Genomic DNA, 24326 nt, shown 5'->3' with positions numbered 1-24326 from the left:
TACACCGGAGTATCTCCCAGCATGCATCATGTTCGGAGGACGCCATCTTGTCCTTAAAGCTGCAAACCAGTAGTCGTACAGTCAGATCTGATCTGCAGGTTCACGTCAACGCAAACACGTCCTATTGTGCAATAGTTGGTTTTCTTTCCCGTAAATCGCTCCATTCGTTTTAACCCATCATGTTTTGTGTTGCCTTATCAATAAAGTTTTTAAACAAACGCTTCGTCTTTTATTCAGCGTCTGCGCCCTCGAAACATTCACCTCAAATAGTAAGTATGGATGGAGGAGGTGGAGGAGGAGGAGCAGGAGGGATGTATGAGGAAGAGGAGGAGGAGGAGGAGGAGGAGGAGGAGGTGGAGGAGGAGCAGGAGGTGGTGGAGGAGGAGGAAACAGTAGTAACTTCTACATTTTATTTGAAAAGACACGAAAACATAAAAACAAACAATCTTGTTTAGTTCTGTTTTGGTCCACATGATTATTTTTATTTTATAAGTCTGAATATTAAAATATTTACAAATAAAAAACATTATGAGCTCTCCCATCATGCATCAGTGCACCTGGATTGTCCATGTGATCAGGTGTGCGATGCTCGTGGGCGGGTTCTAACCTGTGACCCCCCCTCAGGGCTGTGGGTGTGTGTGGGGGGGGGCTCTAACCTGTGGGTGTGTGTGGGGGGGGGCTCTAACCTGTGGGTGTGGGTGTGTGGGGGGGGCTCTAACCTGTGACCCCCCCTCAGGGTGCTGTGGGTGTGTGTGGGGGGGGGCTCTAACCTGTGGGGGTGTGTGTGTGGGGGGGGGGGGGGGGGCTCTGACCTGTGACCCCCCCTCAGGGTGCTGTGGGTGTGGGGGGGGGCTCTAACCTGTGTGTGTGTGTGGGGGAGGGGGGGGGGGGGGCGCTCTGACCTGTGACCCCCCCTCAGGGTGCTGTGGGTGTGGGGGGGGGCTCTAACCTGTGGGTGTGTGTGTGGGGGGGGGCGCTCTGACCTGTGACCCCCCCTCAGGGCTGCTTGGGTTTGTGCTCTGGTTGCAGCAGAGCGACGTACAGACGCAGGAAGGAGCAGCTGACGCCGGCTGAGCAGTACACGGAGGTGACCAGCAGGGGGAGGAAGGGCAGCCTCTGTTTCCACGGCGACAGAGGGAAGACCACCTCACAGGCGGTCGCCACGACGACCAGGCCCAGGAGGTAGAGGACCTCCAGAGGATGCAACAGAGACCCCTGACCTCTGAGACCAGAGTAATCAGATTACACACCAGGTTATTGATGCTATAAACAAATAAAACTAATCAGATTAAATCTCTGTTAATGATGAACAGACTCTAGTCGGAAGGGAACATGTCTGCACTTAACATGTTCATATCTTGCTGACGGCCTACGGCCGGTGTGTTCCTAATAAAGTGGCCGGTGTGTTCCTAATAAAGTGGCCGGTGTGTTCCTAATAAAGTGGCCGGTGTGTTCCTAATAAAGTGGCCGGTGTGTTCCTAATAAAGTGGCCGGTGTGTTCCTAATAAAGTGGCCGGTTGTTCCTAATAAAGTGGCCGGTCTTACCTGTGCAGCCTCCTCAGAGCCGTGAAGGAGAAGACGGTGAAGAGCAGCATCAGACACACTTTGATGGGCAGCTCTGACACACAGAGAAATAAAGACAAGCATCAAACATACGGCCCGTGGACCAAAACTGGCCCCGGAGGTTCAGATCTGGTCCGTGGACGAATGTGAAAATAACAAAGTCGTTCTTTATTAAATGAAAACATTCTCCTAATTTCCTTCTTTGCACTAAAACAAACGGAAACAGTCTGGAGTTACTAAAGGTTATTATTCTGGTCTAAAAGCATCTCCTAGCTAATCAGAGCGGTGCTGAAGGTTTTCTGCAGACCATCATAGAGACTTAACTTTAATAATAATTCAGACAATCAGTCAAATAAACGACGGAGCCACAGAAACAAGAAGAATCATCGGCCTCATTCAGGTCAATAAAACCACCAAGAGGTTCAGATCTGGTCCATGGGGACACGTGGTCCAGACGTTTACCTGTGGGGGTGAAGATGAGAGGGAACAGCGAGTAATGACCTGTGGTGGTCAACAGCAGGAATGTCCCAGCATCCTCTCTGCTCTCCACCGCCAGGATGCTGCAGGAAACAAACGCAACACAGACGATCAACTCACATTAGATGGAACAAGAGGAAACGTTTTATTCTTCTCATTGTTTTGATGCTTGTTGTTTGTTAGTTGATGTTCTTCGTAAACGGATTCCTGGGGTCAGAGATCAGATTAGATTAATCAGATCAGATCAGATCCTTTTCGTTCAGATTTGGGGACATTTGAGTTTATATCGAAATGTTTAGTTTTCAATCAATGAATGAAATGAAGAAATAAAACAGAAAAATCAGACCGTGTTTTTATAGACGGATACGTTCCTTGTTCATTTGTAAACCTCCATCCATCTCTAATGTATTTATTTTTAGTTATTTATACTTATTTATTTAATTCGTGGAGGTTTTTCTCCATTTGTTTTTGATGCAAAGAAAAACAAGGAAATCAGGAATTAATTTGAAATAATAATAACAATAAATTATCATTTAAAAAAAATAAGTGTTGTCTCTCCTGGACCAGACTAGTCTCTGGTGGGCGGCTGTGACCTGAGGGGGTCATGTGACCTGAGGACCACCTGAGGGGGAGGACGGCGATGAGGACGGCCTTCTCGTGGACGTGCCAGCCGAACATGAAGGAGCCCAGAGCACAGATCAGAAGACAACGCAGGAACCGACGAGAACCACGGGGACGTCTCCACAGAGACACCAGGGCCGGCTGCAGAGGGACAGAGACAGAGACAACAGAGACCTCAGGACACCTGGAGACTCTGAACATCTCTCAGTTTGTCCACGTAGAGTAACAGAGACAAACGGGAGGACAAAAACGAATCCACGTCCACACGGATTAATCTGATTGAGCTCTAACATTGCGGCTAAGCTAACAGCGCTAGCTCACCAGGATGGACAGCAGAGTACAGACGAGTGTGACGGACGGAGAGATGGACGGGAGGACGGAGTGTTGAAACTCCTGAACCAAACCACCCGTCATGGACGCCCGGAGAAGCTCCGCCTCCTTCAGCAGCTTCAGACGAACACCTGGAATAAAAACAAACGTTCAGACCCCGTCCACACAGGACCTGGGTCTATCCAGGACCTGGGTCTACCTGGGTCTACCTGGGTCTACCTAGGACCTGGGTCTACCTGGGTCCACCTGGGTCTGTCTGGGTCCACCTGGGTCTACCTGGGTCTACCTAGGACCTGGGTCTACCTGGGTCTAGCTAGGACCTGGGTCAACCTGGGTCTATCCAGGACCTGGGTCTGCCTGGGTCCACCTGGGTCTGCCTGGGTCCACCTGGGTCCACCTGGGTCCACCTGGGTCTACCTGGGTCTACCTGGGTCTACCTGGGACCTGGGTCTATCCAGGACCTGGGACCTGTTCCTGGGGTCCAGATATCAGCTCCTACGTCTGGATGAACAAACTAAACGTCCTCTAATAGTTGGACGTGTAGTTGTCGGACGATGGTTTAAACTTTTGGAAAAATAAAAGTATATTTACAACATTATGATAAATCGTTGTGGGTCCCAGACTGAACTGGTCCCTGAGAGAATGAGCAGGCGGCACCTCACCGAGGACGGCCAGGCCTTTGTCCAGGGCGTTGTAGAGGGCCCAGAGGTTGGGGGCCCAGTAGGCGTGACAGAGGCCCCTCTTAAAGGGGAAGAGCCGGGACAGGACCTGAGGGAGCTGCCCCTGAAGACACAACACCTCATCGTCAGGGTCTGAGCGCTAACGCTGCTAAATGCTAATGACAAACACAACAGCCTCTACTCCAGCTAACGCTTTCATGGTTTTATGTCAATGTTAATAGCAACGAGCTAATCTACAGAAGCTAACTGCTCTACAGCAACATGGAGGAAACCTCCATCTTCTTCTGGATCGTATCATGAGCTCAATGGTAGAATGTGATGATGTCCAGGAGAAATAAAACGTCCAAAGGTTGAATTGTGTGAACGTTGCCTCCTGTAGTGAATCAGTAGCATTTTGGAGCCAGATTCACGTTAAGAGGTAAAAACCCAACTGAAAACATTTGAAGAAGAACTTTTGAAGGTTTGAAGACAGACTCACCATGACGACGAAGGGGCCGAAGGACAGAGCACAGACTGAAACCACGATGCCACCGAGCATCAGCAGACGCACAAGACTGAAGCTGGACCATCGGACGGACCCGTCTACAGAAAACCACCAGAAACACCTGCATTACAGAAACCTGGACCTGAAGCCCTCAAGACTCTTAGAGCAGAGATTCTCCTGGTGGACGAATCGTGATGTTTCCTCAGAGTTTCCCTCGGGGCCGATAACAGGTTCCTAAGGAACGTGTTGGGAGCAGGAGGTACCTTTGTGGTCCTGAGTGAAGCAGTAACTCCGGAGCAGGTAGATGCCGTAGGCCGGAGCCACGTACAGGTAGATGTGCTTCAGGTTGAGCAGGATGGAGAACAGCAGCGCCCCCTGCAGGTGTCGACCCTGTTTCACACAAACGTCAGAGGGATGAGTTAGAAACCTGAACACGTCTCTAAACTGGTCCAAGCCGACCCAGGACTCATCGTCCCGTCCTCACGTCTGACTTATTATCACAGTTAAATATGAGCTGACTCTAACTTGTTGTGTAAAATAATCAGACTGGATCAGCTGATGCTGGATGATAAAGGATCAGGACGCCTGGTTCTGATGCACAGAATGAAAACTCCCTCACGGACTCTGGTTTCTCTCAGCTCTTCTAAAACACAGATGAGATGTTTCTACCTGCAGGTGTTTGGCCACCGACAGCAGCAGGATCCCAAAGAGGAAACCGTTGTACTGGAAATGAAGATCTGAGAGAATGTGAAGGATTTAACGTGTAATTAACCCTCCAGGAACCAGGAACCAGGAACCATATGAGGTAACGTGGTTCCTGGTTCCTCTCAGTGAGGTTTAGTGTCATGTGGTTTTCATTGAGCCAATCAGAGAAGATCCAGGAAACATCCTCAGGTCTAATCAGGGTCTAATGTGGTCTACAAGGTCCCCCCTCTGATCTGGTTTATTAGGAACCATGAAGAAGAACAAGTGTCCTAATGTTTCTAATGTGATGATGTTGAAGGGTGGAAGGATACGGTCGACGATGAGGAGGCCGAAGTTCCACAGCAGCAGCACAGCGAGGACGAAGGACGGGCGGCTCAAAACGTCCTGAGAACCTTTCTGCTCCCGAACGCACCGGCAGCACCTGGAGGAGGCGAGAACCGATCAAACCACGGGGTCTGGATAGTGTTTCAGGTTAGTGTCGTGTCCCGGTAACATTAACGAGCCCAGGTTCAGACTCACTCTCTGGTGGCGAGGACGAACACGGCGTCGGTGAAGACGACCGAGAGCCTCTGGAAGAGCACGGCGGACGGGCCGGCGTAGTTCAGGTTCTCCACCCGCAGCATGTCCTGGTCAAAGAGCCGGCCCACGTGGGACAGGCCCAGCTCGAACCAGGCGAACAGCGGCGGGTAGTCCAGAGTCCACTCAGACGAGTTCTACCGGGACACGAGACACATCCAGACTCAGCAAACACAGACAAACAGAAACCTGATCCTCTCTAGACCCTTATCTCCTCCTTCCTTCAGACGGACCTCGTGGTACCACCGGGACACCGGCAGACTGTGCGTGATGGCCAACCAGTTCCTGTGGACCTCGAAGTCTGTGGAGTGACTGGAGACAAACAAGAGGAAAAAAAACAACAATCTGAGTGTCTGTAAATCCAGACGTGACACGTTTGAGTTTCTCAAACCTCCACATCATCGATACACCACGTTTTCACCCGTTCTCTCCATCTGACCCAATATCGTCCAGGGTCTGATTAATTCTTGACACCTGGTTATTGTCGCCCTCACAACACACACACACACACACACACACACACACACACACACACACACACACTAAAAACTAAACATCATCTTTGAACAGGAAGTCTATTTTATGTGGACACTGGGGTTATTCATTATATTATATTATATTATTATAATATATATATAATTTTGTCTTGAAATGTCTTGGTATCAGTAGCTTAGCTGCACACAAAAAAAAACACTCTTGCGAACCACAATTAAAAAGAAAGGTAAAATAAAATTACATATTTTACATTTCATAGTTTTTTTTATGCCGTCTTCGTTTGACACAAATTAAATAGACGAATGAAAAGCGGCGCCATCTTGTGTCTGTTTAGAGACAAGTCTCATGAGTTAATAACACGTCAGTTTAATGTCCCAACGACCCTTCCTCGCTTTAAATCTAATTAAATTAATAACACATAATTATTTTCTATCGTCTACTGCTAAAGTCCGTGCATGACAAAAACTCCTCACTGTTCATTTTAACTAAATATCAACAGTTCAAAGCTAACGTTAGTATTGGTCTGTTAGCTGGATGCTAACAGGCGTCATTTCAGCTTTTAAATTATCGCCCAACTAATAAAAATATCGTCCAGAATCTGCGCCGAAGAACGCGACGAGTTCACAGGAACGTTTTGCCACTCACTACGCGTTGATGAACAGACACTTAAGGAAAGAAACTCCCAAAGCTAACGCTGGAAACCAGCTCCAACTCTGCTCCGGCGCCGCCATCTTGGCTGTGGATTTTAAACTCGAAACTTTATTGAAACATTCAGGGCGAACAGTTCTTCTTCACTCTAATAAAAACTAAACTCTCGTTTATAGTTAATGATTTAAAAAAAACAGTGAAATTGATTTTTTTAGTTTTAAAATATATTGTCTTTATTCGTTTTTATTAATTAAAAATTAAAAATGTATTGTTTTAAAAAAAACTTCCATGGAGGAGGTGGCGTAGAGATGTAGACGCATTTACTGTCAATACGTAAATTCAGGAACTTTGAACTTTATGAAAGTTACAGTCTGTATGTGTGTAGTCTCTTGGAGAAAAAAAAAATGCACGTTTGACAACATATGAGTAACCAAAAATAACCTATAAAAACAATAACGCCAGATTATTTCCATTTGATTTAGCGCGAAGAAGAACAAGTAAATTAGGAGAATGTTTACATTTAATAAAATATAAATAAATAAATGTCTTCATGTAAGTCAGTGTAATCTCGGCTCATGTCTCAGTGTTGTGTTCTGTCCGCTTCTCTGAATAAAACAGTGGAAAAATTAGAGATAGAAGTTATTTTCATTGAAAATGTTCAGTCTTCTACGGAATTCTCGTGCTGTACAGTCGTTATAGTACGAGGAAGTGTAAGGAATCCGCAGGTCCCTGAAGGCATCATCATGACTGTGACCTCACTGGTTCTGGTTCTGGAGTGTTTACAGTAGTAGTACTAGTACTGGTACTGGTATTGGTATTAATAGTAGTAGTACATACTTTATACAGTCAGGTGTGTTTACAGTAGTAGTAGTAATACGAGTACTAGTACTAGTAGTAGGAGTAGTAGTAGTAGTATATCGTAGTAGTATATCGTAGTAGTAGTAGTAGTAGTAGTAGTAGTAGTAGTAGTATATCGTAGTAGTACTATGTAATACACTGAGGTGAGTTTAGGTCTTTCAGAACTTTTTACTGAGATTCACTCTTCCGGGATGAACGTGCTGCTGCGGCGCTGTGGCACGCGGCGCCTCGCGGGCAGGTGGAGAGGTGAGTGTTTACGGAAGTGGACAGTTTACAAAGGTCACTCTTCAGCTCAGACTCTGGTGAAAAGTTTGTTCAACCGAGAACTGACAACTTTAAACGATCTATCATGAAATAAATTCTGAACCGTGTGTTCAGTTTCCTTCGGACTCAGCCAGGCTAACTGTTTCCATTTACTTCCAGTCTTTATGCTAAGCTAAGCTAACCACTGTCGAGGCGCAGACCCTGAAACGTCCACTAGAGGAGTAGTTCTCAGCTGGTGTGGGTCCAGGACCCGCGTCCCCCCTTAATCAGGATGGAAACACACAACAAATGTAATGATAAACTAAAATAGAGAGGGAACTATTCACACTCACTGTGTTTTCATGCAAAACACATGAAATAACAAAGTGCAAATTCTGAAAAACATATATAAAAAATAACTAAATATCTTTAGTTGACTCACTGAATCTATGAAAACCAACACTGCTCCATGGAAACACTCAGCTTCTTCAGTTTTTATCCACAAACACAAAATACACAAAAAGTGCAAATTTAAAAGGATTCAAGTTCATAAAATGAACCTTTCTTCTGATTCTGAAATGGGTGGAGTCAGAGTTAAGGGCGTGGCCGAGAAATGGGAGGGAAACGGTACTGCTACTACAAGATGGTGGCAGCAGCGGACCCCATGTTGGGCTTCAAAACTGTCCAAACTTTGCTAAAGAAATGTTGTGAATGTGTGTGACAGGTTTCCATGTGGGGGCGCCGCTGATGACCTTTGACCTGAGGAAAGTTGAACTGACGCCTCTGGAGCAGCGAAAGCTAACGTTCGACTCACACACCATGGTGACGGAGCTGGAGAGCAGCGGTTAGTATGAAGAGTTAGCTGTGAGCTTAGCATCTCCTGTTGGCATTTCCTGTTAGCTCTTCCTGTTAGCTTCTCCTGTTATCAGTTAGCTTCTCCTGTTAGCAGTTAGCTTCTCCTGTTATTCTGATTGTGATTTTCTCGTCTCTGTGTAGGATTTATTTCTTTTCTTGACAGTTTTGTTTTTGTTCAGGTTTCGAGAAGCGGCAGGCGGAGCTCATCGTTTCTGCTCTGGTCACGCTAACCACAGCCAACATGGACATCGTCTACAAGGACATGGTGACCAAATCCCACCAGGTACTGCTGAACTACTAGTAGTAGTAATGGTTGTTTATTTTGGGGGTGCTGGTTGTGGGGTCACGTCTCCGTTTCGTCTGCAGGAGATCGCGTTGCAGCAGATCATGGCTCATCTGGACTCTGTCAGGAAGGACATGGTGATCCTGGAGAAGAGCGAGTTCGCAAACCTCCGATCGGAGAACACGGTACAAACCTCAGGATTAACACAAACTCAGTGATAACGTCCTGGAGAATCCACCATGTTCTCCTCTCTAAGCCTCTTAAAGTTCTCCTCCCTGCTCTCAGCACATCTCACTGCAGAACCTTCTTTAGGAACCTTTCATCTCTACCTCCATCTAGGAACAACTCTGAAAAAACATCACGATTCTGATTTAATTTCTTATTCCTTGTTCACTAGGAGCAACTCTTTGCTCTGAGGATCTTTAGGGATCTGGGTCCAAATCTGTAGGCGTCCCACAGGGTTCTACTATTGGTCCTCTTTCATTCACCATAGAAACCATGTTTTTATCCTGATCTTCATTATTAATCTGCAGAGTTTATTTCATATTTATGAAAGTCGACTTTTAAAACCTCAAAATTGTGTTCGTACAGAAAATGAAGCGAGAGTTGGAGCAGCTCCAGAACCGACTGAAGGTGAGGACGTGAAGTAAAACCAGTGCCATGTTTGTTTGTTTGTTTGTTTCATCATTTATTTTGTTGTTGTTGTTGTTGTTGTTGTTGTTCAGGAGGAGAGTCTGAAGGTCCGAGCAGAAACTAGACTCGACATCAACCTGGAGAGTAGCCGCATGTCTGACATGGTGAGTTTAGAACACGACAGTGGGACAGCGAACACACCATGAGGCGGCTTCACTGCGTCTGCCTCACGGTTACCACGGTTACCACGGTTACCACGGTTACTGTTTTTCCTTCTTCTTCTCTGACTCTAAACCAGTTTCTTGTTTTGCCTCCAGTTCACTGAGCAGGACAGGAAGTTGATGGAGGCGTCGTCAGACTTTCACCACAAGGTAAAAACACCAAGCAGAGAGCAGCCATCTGATTGGTTGTTGAGTCCAGAGAGCTGTGATCTGATTGGTTGTTGAGTCCAGATAGCTGTGATCTGATTGGTTGTTGAGTCCAGAGAGCAGCGATCTGATTGGTTGTTGAGTCCAGAGAGCTGTGATCTGATTGGTTGTTTCCAGAAAGCCGACCTGGAGTTGGACAACATGGAGATCAGCAGGAAGATGGACCTCCAGGTGGCGTCTCTCAGGACGGAGCTGGAGTCGCTCAAACTGGAGACCATCCGCTACCTGGCAGGTAACTCCGCCCCCTGCCCCCCGCCTCTTTCTTCTTCTTCTGTTTTATTAACGTTGAAAAACTCTCCCTCAGCCACCGTCTTCTCCTGCCTGGCCATCGCTCTGGGAGTCTACCGCCTGTGGAGGTGAAAGGCGTCTTCATCCGCGACACAAAGTAGTTCCTGGAGAATAAAACCTCATTTCTACTTCACGAACTGTGGGTTTGAACAATAAAACACATTCAGTTCATCAACAACAAACCCCTGAGGTTACCTCAGTTGCCACTTGCAGGAAAATAAAATAATACGAATTTGTAATTAGATACATTATTAATCCTTTAAAATGAAATTGTAGTGATAAGCAGTTGTGCTTCACATCATCACAGTAAATATGATCATAAACATTCAAATATGATAAATATTCATCAGTGTTGATTTCCTCTCTGATATGTTAAATAAAAGTTGTGTGAATGTGTGATGTCCTGGTGGATGGAGGTAGAAAACCACGAGGACCAGGATGCTCCAGGTTTAGAGATCTCAGGAAATGTTGATCCACCAAATCATCATTTTTTTCTGTCAATTTTCAGTTTTTCAACATTTGGTAATAAAACCAGATTTATCTTGTGTAACTGAAGCCGTCTCTGGTTTTATTTCTTCATTAGGGAAACACTAGTTGATCCGGTCTCCACGAAGGTTCTGGTTCAGCTTCAGTTTCTAATAACTCAGATTCCACTGGTTCTAAAATATGAATCATCTCCTCAAATCAGTCACAACCACAAACTCCAGCTCCGTTACTCAGATCAGAAACACATCACTGGTGCATCTAATCACCCTGATATTTATTTCTGTTTTAAGATTTAGAAATAACCTTTATTTGTCCCATAAACTGAGGAAATTAGTCTACAACAGCAAAAATGGTAAAAAAACGCTGGGTGTAAAAGATAAAATAGAGTAAAGAGTAAAAGAACAGAAAAATACAACAGACTATAGACGATGGTCGGAATTTATTTTTAGCAGAAATAAATGTGAACTTTTATTTTAGTTCAGTGTGGAACTTAACACCAACTATAGAAAACATTAAACATTTAATCTGGTTTAAAATACTTTTAATTACTGAATTCTTATTAAAACTTGATTTAAATAAAATACTAAAGTGGGTGGATGAATAAAATCTTTTCTTTTAAAACTTTATTTGCTTAAATTGTATATATTGTTAATATATTGGTACGTTGTGATTTTAAAGTGAATTAAGTGGAGATTGAGTCAATAAAGACACAGAAGAGGACGTTTGAATCCACCAAACCTTTATTTAAACGTGTGAAACCTAAACGACATAAAACGCTTCTTACCTTCGACACCTTCAACCTGAACCGAGACGCTAACGGGCGGCGGCCGATCGACTCAATCACCGTTAAACACCAGAGATACAAAAAATACTTTAATTTATAAATTAAATCATTTACAGATTGGACCAAAGGAAACGTTTCACAGCTCAGAGTCCAAATACAAAAACGTATTCAAGTGTCGAAGCAGACGAGTCTGCAGCTAAAATCTCCTTCAGTCCGATGGCTCCGCCTCCACGGCCGCCTCCTCCTTAACCACCGCAAGCTCCGCCTCCACTTCCTGTTTGACCGGGGCGAGGCAGGAAGTGCCCTCCGCCTCCACTTCCTGCTCCTCCTCCTCCTCCTTTTCTGTCTTTATGGAGACCAGCGGGTGGTCGGTCAGGAACTTACTGGGAGACGGAGTCACGTCCAGATACGACGACGTCTGGGGAGGAAAAAAAAAGAAAATAAGTTGATGAATTAAGCTAACTAGCATCTCAGTGCTAGCTACCAAGCAAGATGGAAATCAGTGGAACATGTTAGCACCTGTAGCTAAGCTAATTAGCATCTTACTGCTAGCTACCAAACAAGATGGAAATCAGTAGAACATGTTAGCACCTGTAGGTAAGCTAATTAGCATCTTACTGCTAGCTACCAAACAAGATGGAAATCAGTAGAACATGTTAGCACCTGTAGCTAAGCTAACTAGCATCTTACTGCTAGCTACCAAGCAAGATGGAAGTCAGTAGAACATGTTAGCACCTGTAGCTAAGCTAACTAGCATCTTACTGCTAGCCTAAGAAGCATGATGGAAGTCAGCAACACAAGCTATCTGCTAAGCTCAGCTAAGCTAAGCTAACTGTGCTCTCTCTACTGGTAGCCGTCTGTTGTTGCTAGTGCTCAGAGCTAACTGGTCTCTTACGTTTTTATAATCTTCGAAACACGCCGGGTGGAAGTTCTTGTCGTCGACTCTGACGGCGTCCTTCAGGAACCAGTCCTCCTCCTCCTCCACCCAGTACGTCTCAAACGCCTCCTGACAGATTTCACATGACTGTGGACAAGGACACGCAGCAAAATTTAAAAATAATAAACTTAGTTTGAACAGCACCACCAAAATAAAAGTGTGAACATTAATAAGAAGCCTAATAAAAAAACAAGCAAATAAAAGAGTCAGTGAAGGGGGAGGGGCTTAGCTGTCACTCACCTCTCCCACCTGGTCCTTGGTGGCTCTGACGCTCTGGAACTCCTTCTCCTTGGCGGCGGCCTGGCTCTTCTGCACCTCCTCCTCGTTCTCCTTCTCAAAGAACTGACTCTTGGCTCGCTCCTCCAGGTCGGCGATCTCCTCGAACTCGATCCAGTCCTGGGGGAGGAGCAAAGAGTCAGTCACACAATCCTACCGGGACAGTAGAAGCCTCACTAAGATGGCCGCCTCGTGTGAAAACAGGAAGCAGAAGCTACTGACACATGTACAGACTCACTGTGTCTGTAGCTAAGCTAACTAGCCCCAGATAGCATCAGTTCTTACCCTGAGGGTGTAGTACCAGCGGCGGTGTGTCTGTAGCTAAGCTAACTAGCCCCAGGTAGCATCAGTTCTTACCCTGAGGGTGTAGTACCAGCGGCGGTGTGTCTGTAGCTAAGCTAACTAGCCCCAGGTAGCATCAGTTCTTACCCTGAGGGTGTAGTACCAGCGGCGGTGGGTGACCTTCTTGCTCGCCACCTTGCCCGCGTGGTTCTGTCTGAAGTGCCAGTCCAGGTGGTCGGCGTACATGTCGGTCTGCGCGGCCGTGAAGCGCATGCTACACAGACAACACTGGTTCCCCGAGTACAGCTTGGTCACTACGCTCTCATAGCGCCTGAGAAAAATAAAAACACAAGGATTAAAGGCCAATCAGATCCACCGGGGGCGGGGCTTAATGGCCATGGACAGCAGAGTAATTTAATGGCCAACGTTAGCTTGTGTAGGCTAACGTCAGGACTCACTGTTTCATGCTGTCGATGCTAAAGCTGGTGAGGTCTGGCAGGTCTTCATCCTCCACCTCCTGCTCCTCCTCTTCCTCCTCCTCTGGGGGCGGAGCTAACGGAGTCGTGGACAAAGTTTCTGGAAAAGCAGAAACAAGTCGTTAAAAAGACGTCGCTAGCAGAAAGCTGAACTAATTCCTGCTTTGTTAGGAAACACCAACCGTTGGTCGTGGTGGTGGTCGCGGCTTCGGGCTGCGACGGTTTGATGATGCCGGTGGAGATGAGCTTGGTCAAGAGGTCGTTGACGTCAACCTGGCCGAAGTGGTTCTCTGGAGCGCCCCCTGCTGGAGCTGAGGCGACACAAATGTGTTGAGGTCAAACAGAAACGTTCACACAAGAGTTCACGATAAAAGAATTGAGCGGAGAACTCACGCTGTTGAACGAAAGGAGCCGCGTTCTGAGGCAGGAAGGCCGGATTCATGGTCCCCATCAGGTTCACCTGGAACAACAAGCTAACATTAGCTGGTGAGGCTAAAATAGGGGCTAACGTTAGCTGGTAAGGCTAACATTACATTTCATCACTCACCGGCTGTGTGGCTAACAATAGCTTGCTGGGGCTAGCATAGTAGCTCGTTGGGGCTAATTAAGTTACCTTGCTGAAGCTAATTAGGTGGCTAACATTAGCTTGTTAAAGGCTAAATGAGTGGCTAACATTAGCTGGTGAGGCTAACATTACATTACATCACTCAACAGCTGTGTGGCTAACAATAGCTTGTTGGGGCTGATTAAGTTACCTTGCTGGAGCTAATTAGGTGGCTAACATTAGCTTGTTAACGGCTAAATGAGCTAAAATTATCTTGTAATGTTACATTAATGCCTGTGTTATTACACATAGCCCGTTACCATGGCGACGGGCTGCCGACTCACCGGCTGTTGCATGGCGACCGCGGGGGCCGAGGGGTTGTAGAAGGGTCCGGGGCCCGGCTGGTTGAAGGGGGGCCCCGGCTGCAGGAACTGGTTCATGGGCTCCGGGAACCTCTGGGGGCCCATGGGGAAGTTCTGCTGGTCGTACATGGGCGGGGCCATGGGCCTTATGGGGGGTTGCAGGTTGTGTTGGGGAGCAAACCTGGGGGGCCCCTGCTGACCTGAGGAGTACTCGAAGCGTGGGCGGGACACGTCGAACCTGGGTCCCGGCTGGTTGGGCCCCTCGAACCTCATGGCGCCGTCGAAGCACAGGGGGCGCTGCTGGAAGCCCATGGGCCCAGACCCGGGGGGGCCCATGCTGTTGAAGCGACCGGGTGGTTCAAACCGCTGCATGGGGCCCTCCAGGTGGGCGGGTCCTGGGCCCTCGTACCTCTGCTGGCCCATGGGCCCCCCAAACCGGCCGGGGCCCTGAGGAGGACCATCGAACCGCCCCATCCCGTCCCCGCCTCGCATGGGGCCGTGGGGGCCCTCGCACTGGCCGGGGCCCTCCACCCTGTCCATGCTGTGGTGGGGGGGCCCTCCGCCATCGAACCTGCCCGGGGGTTGATGGAGGGGTCCATCGAACGGGGCGTCGTCATAGCGCCCGGGGCCGCCGCCTTCGTACCACCCCGGGGGATGAGGTCTGGAGGGGCCCATGTGTCCGGGGCCGTTGTACCGGGGGGGCGGGTGTCCTCCTTCGTGAGGGGGGGTGTGTCCAGGGGAATCGCTGTGCTGTCGGACAGACGGCAGGGCCCCCCCCCGGGGCGGGGCCTTGAGGATGGACTTGGGGTGGGGATGAGGGGGGGCGTCCACACTGAGGGGCCCGTCGTCCGAGTGCTCGCTGTTGGGGCTCTCGAAGCGAGGGACCGGGCTCACGTCCCCCGTGTCCTTCTGGTGCAGCGGAGACAGGCGCTCGCGCTCGAACCTCGGGGCCACGCCCCCGTCCGCGGGGCCCGGGGGAGGGGGCGGGCCCTCGGGCCGCCGCGGGTCCGCGTGGGGGCCGTAACGCCGCGGGGCGTCGTAGCTGCTCTTCTGATCCTCACGGTCCTCGTAGTGTTGGCGCTCGGTCAGCGGAGACGTCCACTCCCTCTCACCTGGACACAGGACACAGACCCTCAGACCACCCACACTACCAGGCGTCCAATCACTGACAATGTCCAAATGTCCCACATGTGTCCAACCTCTATAGTCTGAACACTAGTCTGGTTTTTCTTGGTCTATCTAAGAACTGGACAGTTTGGAGCTGGTACTTACTGGACTCTCGGGGGTCGACCCTCTTCCTGAAGCGGAGTCCCGGCAGAGACTTGAGGGTGGGGAACTCTTTGCCGTGGTTGTACTCCTCGATCATGGGGGCCAGCGGGGGCCGAGGCTCCTCCCTCTCCTTGCTCCTCCTCTCACCTGGAACCGACACGAGTCAAAGGTTGAAAGGTTGAATCTATGTGGAGCAGGTGCTTCATGGTCCAGGACCAGGAGGGTTTTAAGCAGCCGATGTCTCACAGAGTGTGAGACAGATGATTTATTGTGGGACATACACTCCGCCCCCCCCAGACCCTGACTGTCTTAAGCTCCGCCCCCGGCTCACCTTGTCGGTCCCGTGGCGTCCGGATGTATTTATGCTGCGCCGGGTGTCCCGCGCTTCGTCCGACCCCCGTCTTCTCGCCCTGTCCCGAGTCCTCCCCGTCCCCCGGTTTGTCCTCGGCCTCCCACTCCTCCCCTCCCCCGGCGGCGCGGTGGTTGACCTGCGTCTTCCTCAGCTTGGACTTGTGCTCGTAGTAGGACAGCTCCGCCGGGTCCATGGCGTCGTGTGGGCGGGGCTGGGGGGCGGTGGGGGCGGCGCCGGGGGCGGAGCTCATGCTCAGCAGCGTCTGCTTCTTGACGGAGAACTCGTCCGAGTCGTCCCAGCTCTCCGAGCGCTGCTGCTTCTCCTCCTGGTACTGGAAGAAATGCTTGATCTGGTGCGCCATGTTCAGGAAGTCCTCCTGGGAGATCTCCCCGCTCTGGAGACGCCGGCTCGCCTGGAGGACACCAAGGGACAACGTGAGACACCGTGAGACACCGTGAGACACCATGAGACACCATGAGACACAGAGAGACACAGAGAGACACCGTGAGACACCGAGAGACACCATGGGACAACGTGAGACACAGAGACACCGTGAGACACAGAGAGACACCGTGAGACACAGAGAGACACCGTGAGACACCGAGAGACACCGAGAGACACCGTGAGACACCGTGAGACACCGAGAGACACCGAGAGACACCGTGAGACACCGTGAGACACCGAGAGACACAGAGAGACACAGAGAGACACCGAGAGACGTTCAAGGAAAATAACTTGTTTTTTGTTTTGTTTTTTCATAAAACACAACAGTGACTTTAAGTAATGAAACATTTAAATGGTTAAAATCTTAGGATTTAATTTTTTGTAGTTTTGTTTATTTAATGCGTTAAATGTGTTAAATGTGTTTAATGTATCAAATGTATCAAATGCGTTAAATGTATTTAATGTGTTTAATGTGTTTAATGTGTTTAATGCGTTTAATGTGTTAAATGTATTAAATGTGTTTATTGTGTTAAATGTATTAAATGTGTTTAATGAGTTAAATGTGTTAAATGTATTAAATGTATTAAATGTATTAAATGTATTAAATGTATTAAATGTGTTAAATGTGTTAAATGTGTTAAATGTTTTAATGTTTAAATGGTTTAATGTGTTAAAGGTTTCTGATTAACTTATTAAATTGGGTTGACATGTTAAATGTGTTAAATGTATTAAATGTGTTAAATGTGTTTAATGTGTTAAATGTATTAAATGTATTAAATGTGTTAAATGTGTTAAATGTGTTTAATGTGTTAAATGTGTTAAATGTGTTAAATGTGTTTAATGTATTAAATGCGTTTATTGTGTTAAATGTGTTTAATGTATTAAATGTATTAAATGTGTTAAATGTATTAAATGTGTTAAATGTATTAAATGTGTTAAATGTGTTTAATGTGTTAAATGTATTAAATGTATTAAATGTGTTAAATGTGTTAAATGTGTGCCAGCCTTAGGCTCCGGTCGTACCCTCCTCAGCAGGTCCTTCTTGGAGGCCGAGTTCAGGACCTCTGGGATCTGCAGGTTTGCGTCCACGCTGAGCCGATGCTTCGGGGTCCGGGGGGTGGTGGGCCGGGTCGGGGTGCCGTAGGACTTGTGTCTCTGAGCCACAGGCTTCATGTGCGAGTCCTCCGGCGGCTTCACGCTGAACAACAACATGTCATTAGTCATTTTACACTTATTGTTTCTGTCAAACTGTGTGAACGCGTTGGAGCTAAAACCAGACCAGAACCATCAGATCCAGGAGGAACCAGTCAGAAAACCACAAACATGTTGAACCAAACATTTCTAGAACTTAGAATGTAAATCTAACCTGGACATTTCTAAAGCTGATCAACACATTTACTTATTTACAACTATTTCAGTCAAAAGCAGGAAATTCATCAGTGGTTTATAGTTTGAAGTCAGAACTTTCTACAGAAGCAGAAACTGAGATGATTTAATGATTCACTTTATCAGATACGTTCACTGAGATGTTAAACTGGAAGGAGGAAGATGAATTAAACTCCTAACTAACAACGTTCTATGGTTCTAAGGTTCTAAGGGTCTATGGGTCTAAGGGTCTATGGGTCTAAGGTTCTAACGTTCTAAGGGTCTAAGGGTCTAAGGGTCTAAGGGTCTATGGTTCTAACGTTCTAAGGTTCTACCGTTCTAAGGGTCTCAGGGTCTAACCTGGTCCAGCTGGAGGCCTCATGTGAACCCACCTCAGGCCAACAAAGCGGTTTTAGTCATTTAATAAACTCATGTTGAGGAGTTGCAGGTTTGTGAAGGACTCACTGCTTGTTCTCCTCCCAGCCGCTCCTCCAGCGATGGGGCGCCTCCTTCGACTCTTTCCCTCCCCCCTCGTGGCTTCGGGGGGAGTGGGAGTCCCTGGACTCGGAGCGCCGGTCCTCCCCCGGCCTCTTGGACCTGCGGCCCTCGGACTGGACCTTCTTGGGGGCCGGCCGGTCCTCCCCTCGGCCCGGGTCTGTGCGGACCCTCCTGGCTTTGGTGGCTTTGTGGGAGGGGGACGGGGAGGTGCTGCGAGGTCGGCTCTTGGGGGAGCGTCTCCCGTCCTTCCTCTTGGGCGAAGTGGTCGGGGAGCGAGACCTGGACCTGGAGGCAGATGAGGAGGTAATGAACAGACTTTCCTGACTCCCTGTATGTTTCAGATCTATTTTTCTATCTGTATATTTGTACCTGGAGTGGGTGCGTTTGCGTCCGTGCGTCCGGGTGTTGCCTCCGGCCTTGAACTCCACCTTGTCGGCCGCCTCCTCTCGGCCATGTTTGACCACGGAGCCGTTGGCCAGTTTCCCCTTGGACCTGGGGGGCTCGGCCTCTCTCTCCTTCTTGTCAGTGCATCTCTTCTTCTCCTTCGCCTCGTCCTCCTTCAAATCCTCCGTCTTGTCCTGAGGACGTTTCTTCAGCCTGGGGTCTTTCTTCGTGCCGTCGCTCGGCTTCTGGAGCTCCGCGTCCACCAGCCTGTTCTTAGCCTGGAGACTTTTAGCCATCGGAGACGGAGACTTGGACTTGTCCTCCAGGACGTCTTTCCTGGGCGTCCTGGCTCTGTCCGGCCGGGAGGACTTGTCCAGCGGCCTCTTCTCTGGGGTGGCGGCGTGGAGAGTCCCCGCGGAGGGGGGGCTGTCCTTCTTCGCTTCTTTGGGTTGGGGGGAGGTGGCGGGGGGGCCGGACCGGTTCAGACGAGGGTCCCTGGTGGACGGCTTGGTGTCGGCTGCTGGGGGCGGGGCTGTCCAGGGCCGGACGACGGGATTGGACGCCGCTGGACCGGAGGCGGTCGTCACTGGCGGTAAAACGAACCCCCCAGCCTGGAAACAAACAAACTAATAAATAAACAAACCCCCCAGCCTGGAAATAAACAAACAAACAAACTAATAAACAAACAAACCCCCCAGCCTGGAAACAAACAAACAAACAAACAAATAAACAAACATGTATTAGAAGTACTAAAATAAAGACTTCTGATAAAGTGAAGCTGTGAGGAGCTCTGCTCTTTGCCAGGTCTGTTGGTCTAAAACCTGTAACCTGCATGATTTTCCCTCATAGAAACAGAGGCAGAGGCCTGTGATTGGTGCGGAGCCGACCAATCAGGACGAGCTGTGAACGGTTCCTACCAGCTGAGCCTTGGTCTGTTCCAGCTCCAGCTCGATCTTCTTCTGCTGAAGCTCCAGAAGCTGCTTCTGTTTGGCCAGAAGCTGCTGTCGGATCAGCTGCTCCTGGGTCAGGCTGGACTGGCTCACGGGCCCCGTGGTCGTGGTCGGGGTCGTGGTCGGGGGCGGGGCCGGAGCCGGGGGCGGCGGCTTCGGGACGGGGGCCGGCTGTGGAGAGGACGCCTCCTCAGACTGGAAGAGGAGACACCAAGAGGAAGATGTTCACACTCAGAGCGACAGAAGCTACGGCACGGTTAGCGTAGCCACGTGGCTAATTAATACTGATTAACACTAGTTCATGCAGCCGTTTCTAATCGTCTCTTTAACACAACCTGGATCTGACTGAGCAACAGGAGCCTCCTGCTGATCATCACTTCATGCTGATGAAGTTATTTAAGACCAACTGATGCAATGAGGAGCTTCTCTGCAACAACCATTTCCAGACTGGTTCAGACCAGAGTCCAGACCAGAGACCAGACCAGAGTCCAGACCAGAGTCCAGACCAGAGACCAGACCCGAGTCCAGACCCGAGTCCAGACCAGAGTCCAGACCAGAGTCCAGACCAGAGTCCAGACCAGAGTCTAGAGAGAATGTTTGGGATGAGCTGGAGACTCAGACTCTGACATCATCAATACGAGACCTGAACTAAAAACACTGGAGGAAATAAACCTGGAGACACTGGAGAAGCTTCTTATTGAACCAATGGAGTCAAAGCTGAGACCTGATATTTTGTCCATTCTGTGTATTTTGGACTTTGTCCCAAACATGTCTCCAGTTGTTTCCTTTGTCTTAGTGGATGATGGAGTTTGAGAAAACAAACAAACACAAAAAACTATTTATAGGCCAAGAACGATTAAAGATAAATCATCATAAACTCACTGGTTTCTGTAGACAATAAAGTTTATTCTTTATTTTTTTTTTATCAGGTTCATTTGTTAGTTTCTGACCTTGTAAATGACACAATTAAAATGTTTTTTTTTCTTCTTAAAGTTGGTTTAAAGGTGACAAACTGTTTAATTAAAGAGTGTCAGCGTATGATAAATAATAATAATAATAATAATAATAATAATAGCACCTACAGCTACATCCTGGTTTTTCCTTCTAACTGGAACCAGGTCCTGCTCTGTATGAATGTTGTGTTAATTTCAGTGTAGAGATCATTGTGATGTGATGACTCAGCCGAAGCTAAAGGACGTCAAGATAAATGAAACGGTCCAAACAAATATTACAGCGTGGGACCTTTTTTTGTCCATTCGGTCTATTTTGGACTAATGTCTCAAACACGTCCCGGTCGGTTCCTCTTACTGAACAGGAGCGTTTCAGAAAAAAAAACAACTATTCACAGACCAAGAATTAAAGATAAACCGCTGGTTTCTGTACGTTTCTAAATCTCCTGTTTTTCACTGTTTAAAGCTGGTTTAGAAAAAGAGTTGAAGTTGAACCTGACAATCGGACAAAATCAGGACTAAACTGTCCCTGAAGGACCCAGACATGTCACAGCGTTAACCCGGGGGAGTGAGTCGCGTCTCCACATACGAACCTGTTTGAGGAACTTGGGGTTGATGTGGATGCTGGCGGTGGTCGGCAGCGGCTTGATGGGCCACGCCGGGTCCACGGAGTTGACCCGGACGTCCAGCGCGTACAGCTTCTTCAGAGGAAACACGTCGTCCCACGTCGACCGCAGCTTGAACAAACTCTTTCGAGTGTTTTCATCCACCTACAAACAGAGGACATGACTTGGTCCACAGCTACCAACCAAAAAGAAATGAATCAACATCACACCAAACTCTACACGTCTGAAAGTTTAACTGTAGGATCATTAACCCCCAAAGCCACACTTTTATTATCATTATTATAATAACAGCTAAGGCGTTAAGTGTAGCAGCAGAGTGCAGGCGACTACACAGAGAAAGCAAGCGACACAAACAGGTAGTGTGGTGGGCTGCTAAGACTTTCAGTGCTTTTTAGAAAATATTTGAAACAATGCGAAACAGCAGCAAAGAGAACTGTACCTTTTCAAAGACACATATAAATGTAGTGATTAGGTTTTTAGCAAACACTGCAAGGTACTCTCCTCCAACATTCTTCACTATGGAATCCACTAAGTACAAAACTGGAAGCTTCTCGGCAGCTGGCGCCTGGAGCAATAGAGAACTCGACAAGTTTAGAAAACAACAGGGGTTATAGAAAAAAACATTTTAAAAGACAGCCAACAAATACTCAAAGGGTTTACAACGTGACAGCTTTAACCGGGAGTCACCACCACCACCACCACCACCACCCGCCGCCGGAAAAACAAAAATCAAAAAGGATGATGAAAGAAAAGGGCCGTGGGAAAACGCCCACACATAGTCCACAATTAGGCTTCTTCATTCTGGAATAAAAACTCCACAGAAAAAAAAAAAGGGGAACTTCAGCAGCAGGAGACAGTTCAGAGTCTGAAAACATGGATCTCAGGGGCGGTAGGATCCAGAGGCAGGAAAAACATGTCCAAGGCTCAGTCCAGTCTTCAGGAAGAGTCTTTACCTCCAAAGAGGGTCCCCCTGAAACCACTCTTTGTACTTTTACCCCAGCGTCGCGGCAGCGGGTTTAACTCCAGACCCGGCGGAGTTTATTCACCCGCACGCGCAAAGTTTGACCCTTTAGATCTTTGATTTGTTCCCCTGGTGGTTTAAAAACTCTGGAAACCCGTCAGAAAACCAGCTCGTTCGGTTTTTAAGCTGCTGTTTACGTCTAAACCGAGCAGCACGAGACGCCAAGTCTGAACAATTCAATGCAAACCAGAGTCAGACCAATAAATTTACACTGGGAAATAAAAAATGACAAAAAGCACATTTCACATTTTTTATTATAAACATTTTTAACCATTCAATAACATTTCAGTAATTCAAAGATCCACTAGTGAATTAAAAAGCAGAGAAACTTTTTTTTTAGTTTCTGGTTCGATCATAGACCAACGTTTTGGCTGCATTTCTACGGCCCCCCGCCCCCCACACTGTTTATTAACAATGGATTAATGGCATGTTCACAGGGCAGCCTCCATCAGCAGTTATGAGGACAATGACTGCAGGAAAACAGGAGGCGAGCGGCAAAATACTTTTAGTGGCCGAGAAAAAAGTCAAAATCCACCTTAAATAAAGTGCACGACTCATTTTACTTCCCTGCGCTGATTATTTAACAGATCTGTGTATAACACACGCCAGGGTCTGGTTTTAAGGACAAGTTAAACATCTTCAACTATTTTAATAACACGTTATTTGTTAAATATCTGCATAAACCAAGTCTGCTCATATTTAAATATAAACACATGTATTTAGCTCGTGTTTCTGTTAAAAAGTTTCTAATTTTGATCTGTTCAACTGACAGTTTCTAAAGGCCTCAGAATTAAATATCTGGACTTTTTTAACAACTTAGATCAATAATGTAGTGAATCTAAAGCATGAAAGTTCGTAGATACTGAGGGAAATTCAGTGTCTAGTAGCTTCATTACATATATTAATGAATATGATAATAAACCTGTGTAAACGTAAACGAAGCTAAATCTCTTCCCATTTAATTAAATTAAATAAATAAAGAGCAGTAGTTGTATCTTACTGGTTTTATGTGGAGATGCAGGTTTTCCTGTTCAGAAAAGTCGGTTCTAATTTTAAATCAACCCTGTAACTATGGCAACCGCGTAACTATGTTACACCAAACTAAAACAAAGTTAAAACGCCGCGGATTCAGTGTTAGAGCGTTTCTAACTGACACAAAACACAGTTAGAGCTGCTTTTAAAGTGGATTTTAACTTTTTATTTGAACGGAACCACATCAACTTAACCCGACTTCAAATAACTGCGGCGGAGTTTCGACAAAAATATTTAAAAGAGAAATAATCAACTAAATAATTCGTCACTTTTAATACATGGTGTTAAAAGAAAACTAGTAAAGGAATGCAGTGGCTCTGGAGAGCGTTGCTAACCAGAACAACATCGAATTTAATAATAATAAAAGAACGTGTTGGGTCGACACGTCGTGTGAGCCGCCATGTTTAGCTACCAGCTAGCTTAGCCGCCACGGGCCTGGTACATACATACAACCGTATTTAAGTATCTGAAATTCAAAGTATTCTATATTTATAAAAACCTTGCTTATTTGTGCTTCAATAATTGCGACGATATCCTTGGCGAAGTTGACGTTTTCCTCGGCCAGGATGGTCAGCATGTTGATGTGCGGCTTGCTGTTGAACGTCAGGTCTTCCAGGGAGGACTGGTAGTCTCGGCGGGCATCTTCCCTCGCAGCACTGTCGTCCATCTTTGAGCTGAGCGAGCCGGGGAAACCTACTCGAGCCTTATCGGTAGCATAACCATTTATCAGCAGGCAGTCCATGAACTCATGTGGCTAACTGTTCTGCTCTGTTTCGGTGAGAAATAACCACCGGTTTCGGGTTTATTTCAGCCGCCGCCTCTCGCTCTTCTCGCACCGTATTCGACGACAACAAAATGGCGACTGTAACTGAACGCCGCGAACGTCACGGAGGAGGGTTTTATATGTGTTGTGACGTCAGATCGCGCCGATTGGCCTGTCCTGTGCTTACGTCACTGTATGTCTAGCTGTGAGTGGTCGGAGAGGATGACGGCCAAACAAATGAGCCAATCAGAGCGGGTGTATGATTACATAAGAAAGGATGATTACCCAACGCATGGCCACACGAGCTCATTTATCAGAATCACCAGAGGAACCTTTTAATTACGGAAAATAAGAAAAA

The 24326-nt window shown here is 47.4% G+C and overlaps 3 protein-coding genes across 3 annotated transcripts; 1 reads left to right on the top strand and 2 right to left on the bottom strand.

Annotated features, from left to right (window-relative positions):
- Nucleotides 1-447: 447 nt before the first annotated feature.
- On the bottom strand, nucleotides 448-6681 carry alg8 (ALG8 alpha-1,3-glucosyltransferase). The gene is made up of 14 exons (XM_047607576.1): nucleotides 6577-6681; nucleotides 5670-5748; nucleotides 5380-5573; nucleotides 5172-5281; nucleotides 4825-4892; nucleotides 4419-4545; nucleotides 4150-4253; nucleotides 3654-3774; nucleotides 2983-3122; nucleotides 2663-2802; nucleotides 2026-2123; nucleotides 1546-1618; nucleotides 903-1222; nucleotides 448-607 (listed from the first exon to the last, which is right to left on the bottom strand). The coding sequence occupies exons 1-13, from the start codon at nucleotides 6660-6662 to the stop codon at nucleotides 997-999; spliced, it is 1566 nt and encodes a 521-aa protein (XP_047463532.1). The 5' UTR covers nucleotides 6663-6681; the 3' UTR covers nucleotides 448-607; nucleotides 903-996.
- Nucleotides 6682-7334: 653 nt separating this feature from the next.
- ccdc90b (coiled-coil domain containing 90B) lies at nucleotides 7335-10717 on the top strand. The gene is made up of 9 exons (XM_047607647.1): nucleotides 7335-7683; nucleotides 8405-8524; nucleotides 8715-8818; nucleotides 8902-9003; nucleotides 9410-9451; nucleotides 9544-9615; nucleotides 9769-9822; nucleotides 9997-10111; nucleotides 10184-10717. The coding sequence occupies exons 1-9, from the start codon at nucleotides 7629-7631 to the stop codon at nucleotides 10237-10239; spliced, it is 720 nt and encodes a 239-aa protein (XP_047463603.1). The 5' UTR covers nucleotides 7335-7628; the 3' UTR covers nucleotides 10240-10717.
- Nucleotides 10718-11513: 796 nt separating this feature from the next.
- On the bottom strand, nucleotides 11514-24089 carry pcf11 (PCF11 cleavage and polyadenylation factor subunit). Its single transcript, XM_047607562.1, has 17 exons — nucleotides 23705-24089; nucleotides 21592-21717; nucleotides 21120-21296; nucleotides 19544-19771; nucleotides 18612-19237; nucleotides 18210-18527; nucleotides 17403-17577; nucleotides 15915-16347; nucleotides 15587-15730; nucleotides 14297-15426; nucleotides 13802-13868; nucleotides 13591-13719; nucleotides 13391-13508; nucleotides 13080-13263; nucleotides 12615-12770; nucleotides 12333-12461; nucleotides 11514-11855 (listed from the first exon to the last, which is right to left on the bottom strand). The coding sequence occupies exons 1-17, from the start codon at nucleotides 23945-23947 to the stop codon at nucleotides 11646-11648; spliced, it is 4593 nt and encodes a 1530-aa protein (XP_047463518.1). The 5' UTR covers nucleotides 23948-24089; the 3' UTR covers nucleotides 11514-11645.
- Nucleotides 24090-24326: the final 237 nt, after the last annotated feature.

Source organism: Mugil cephalus, chromosome 15, assembly GCF_022458985.1.
Source record: "Mugil cephalus isolate CIBA_MC_2020 chromosome 15, CIBA_Mcephalus_1.1, whole genome shotgun sequence".
NCBI classification, from domain to species: Eukaryota; Metazoa; Chordata; class Actinopteri; order Mugiliformes; family Mugilidae; genus Mugil; species Mugil cephalus.
Note: the sequence above shows the minus strand (reverse complement) of the source record. Positions and strands in the feature narration are given on the sequence as shown.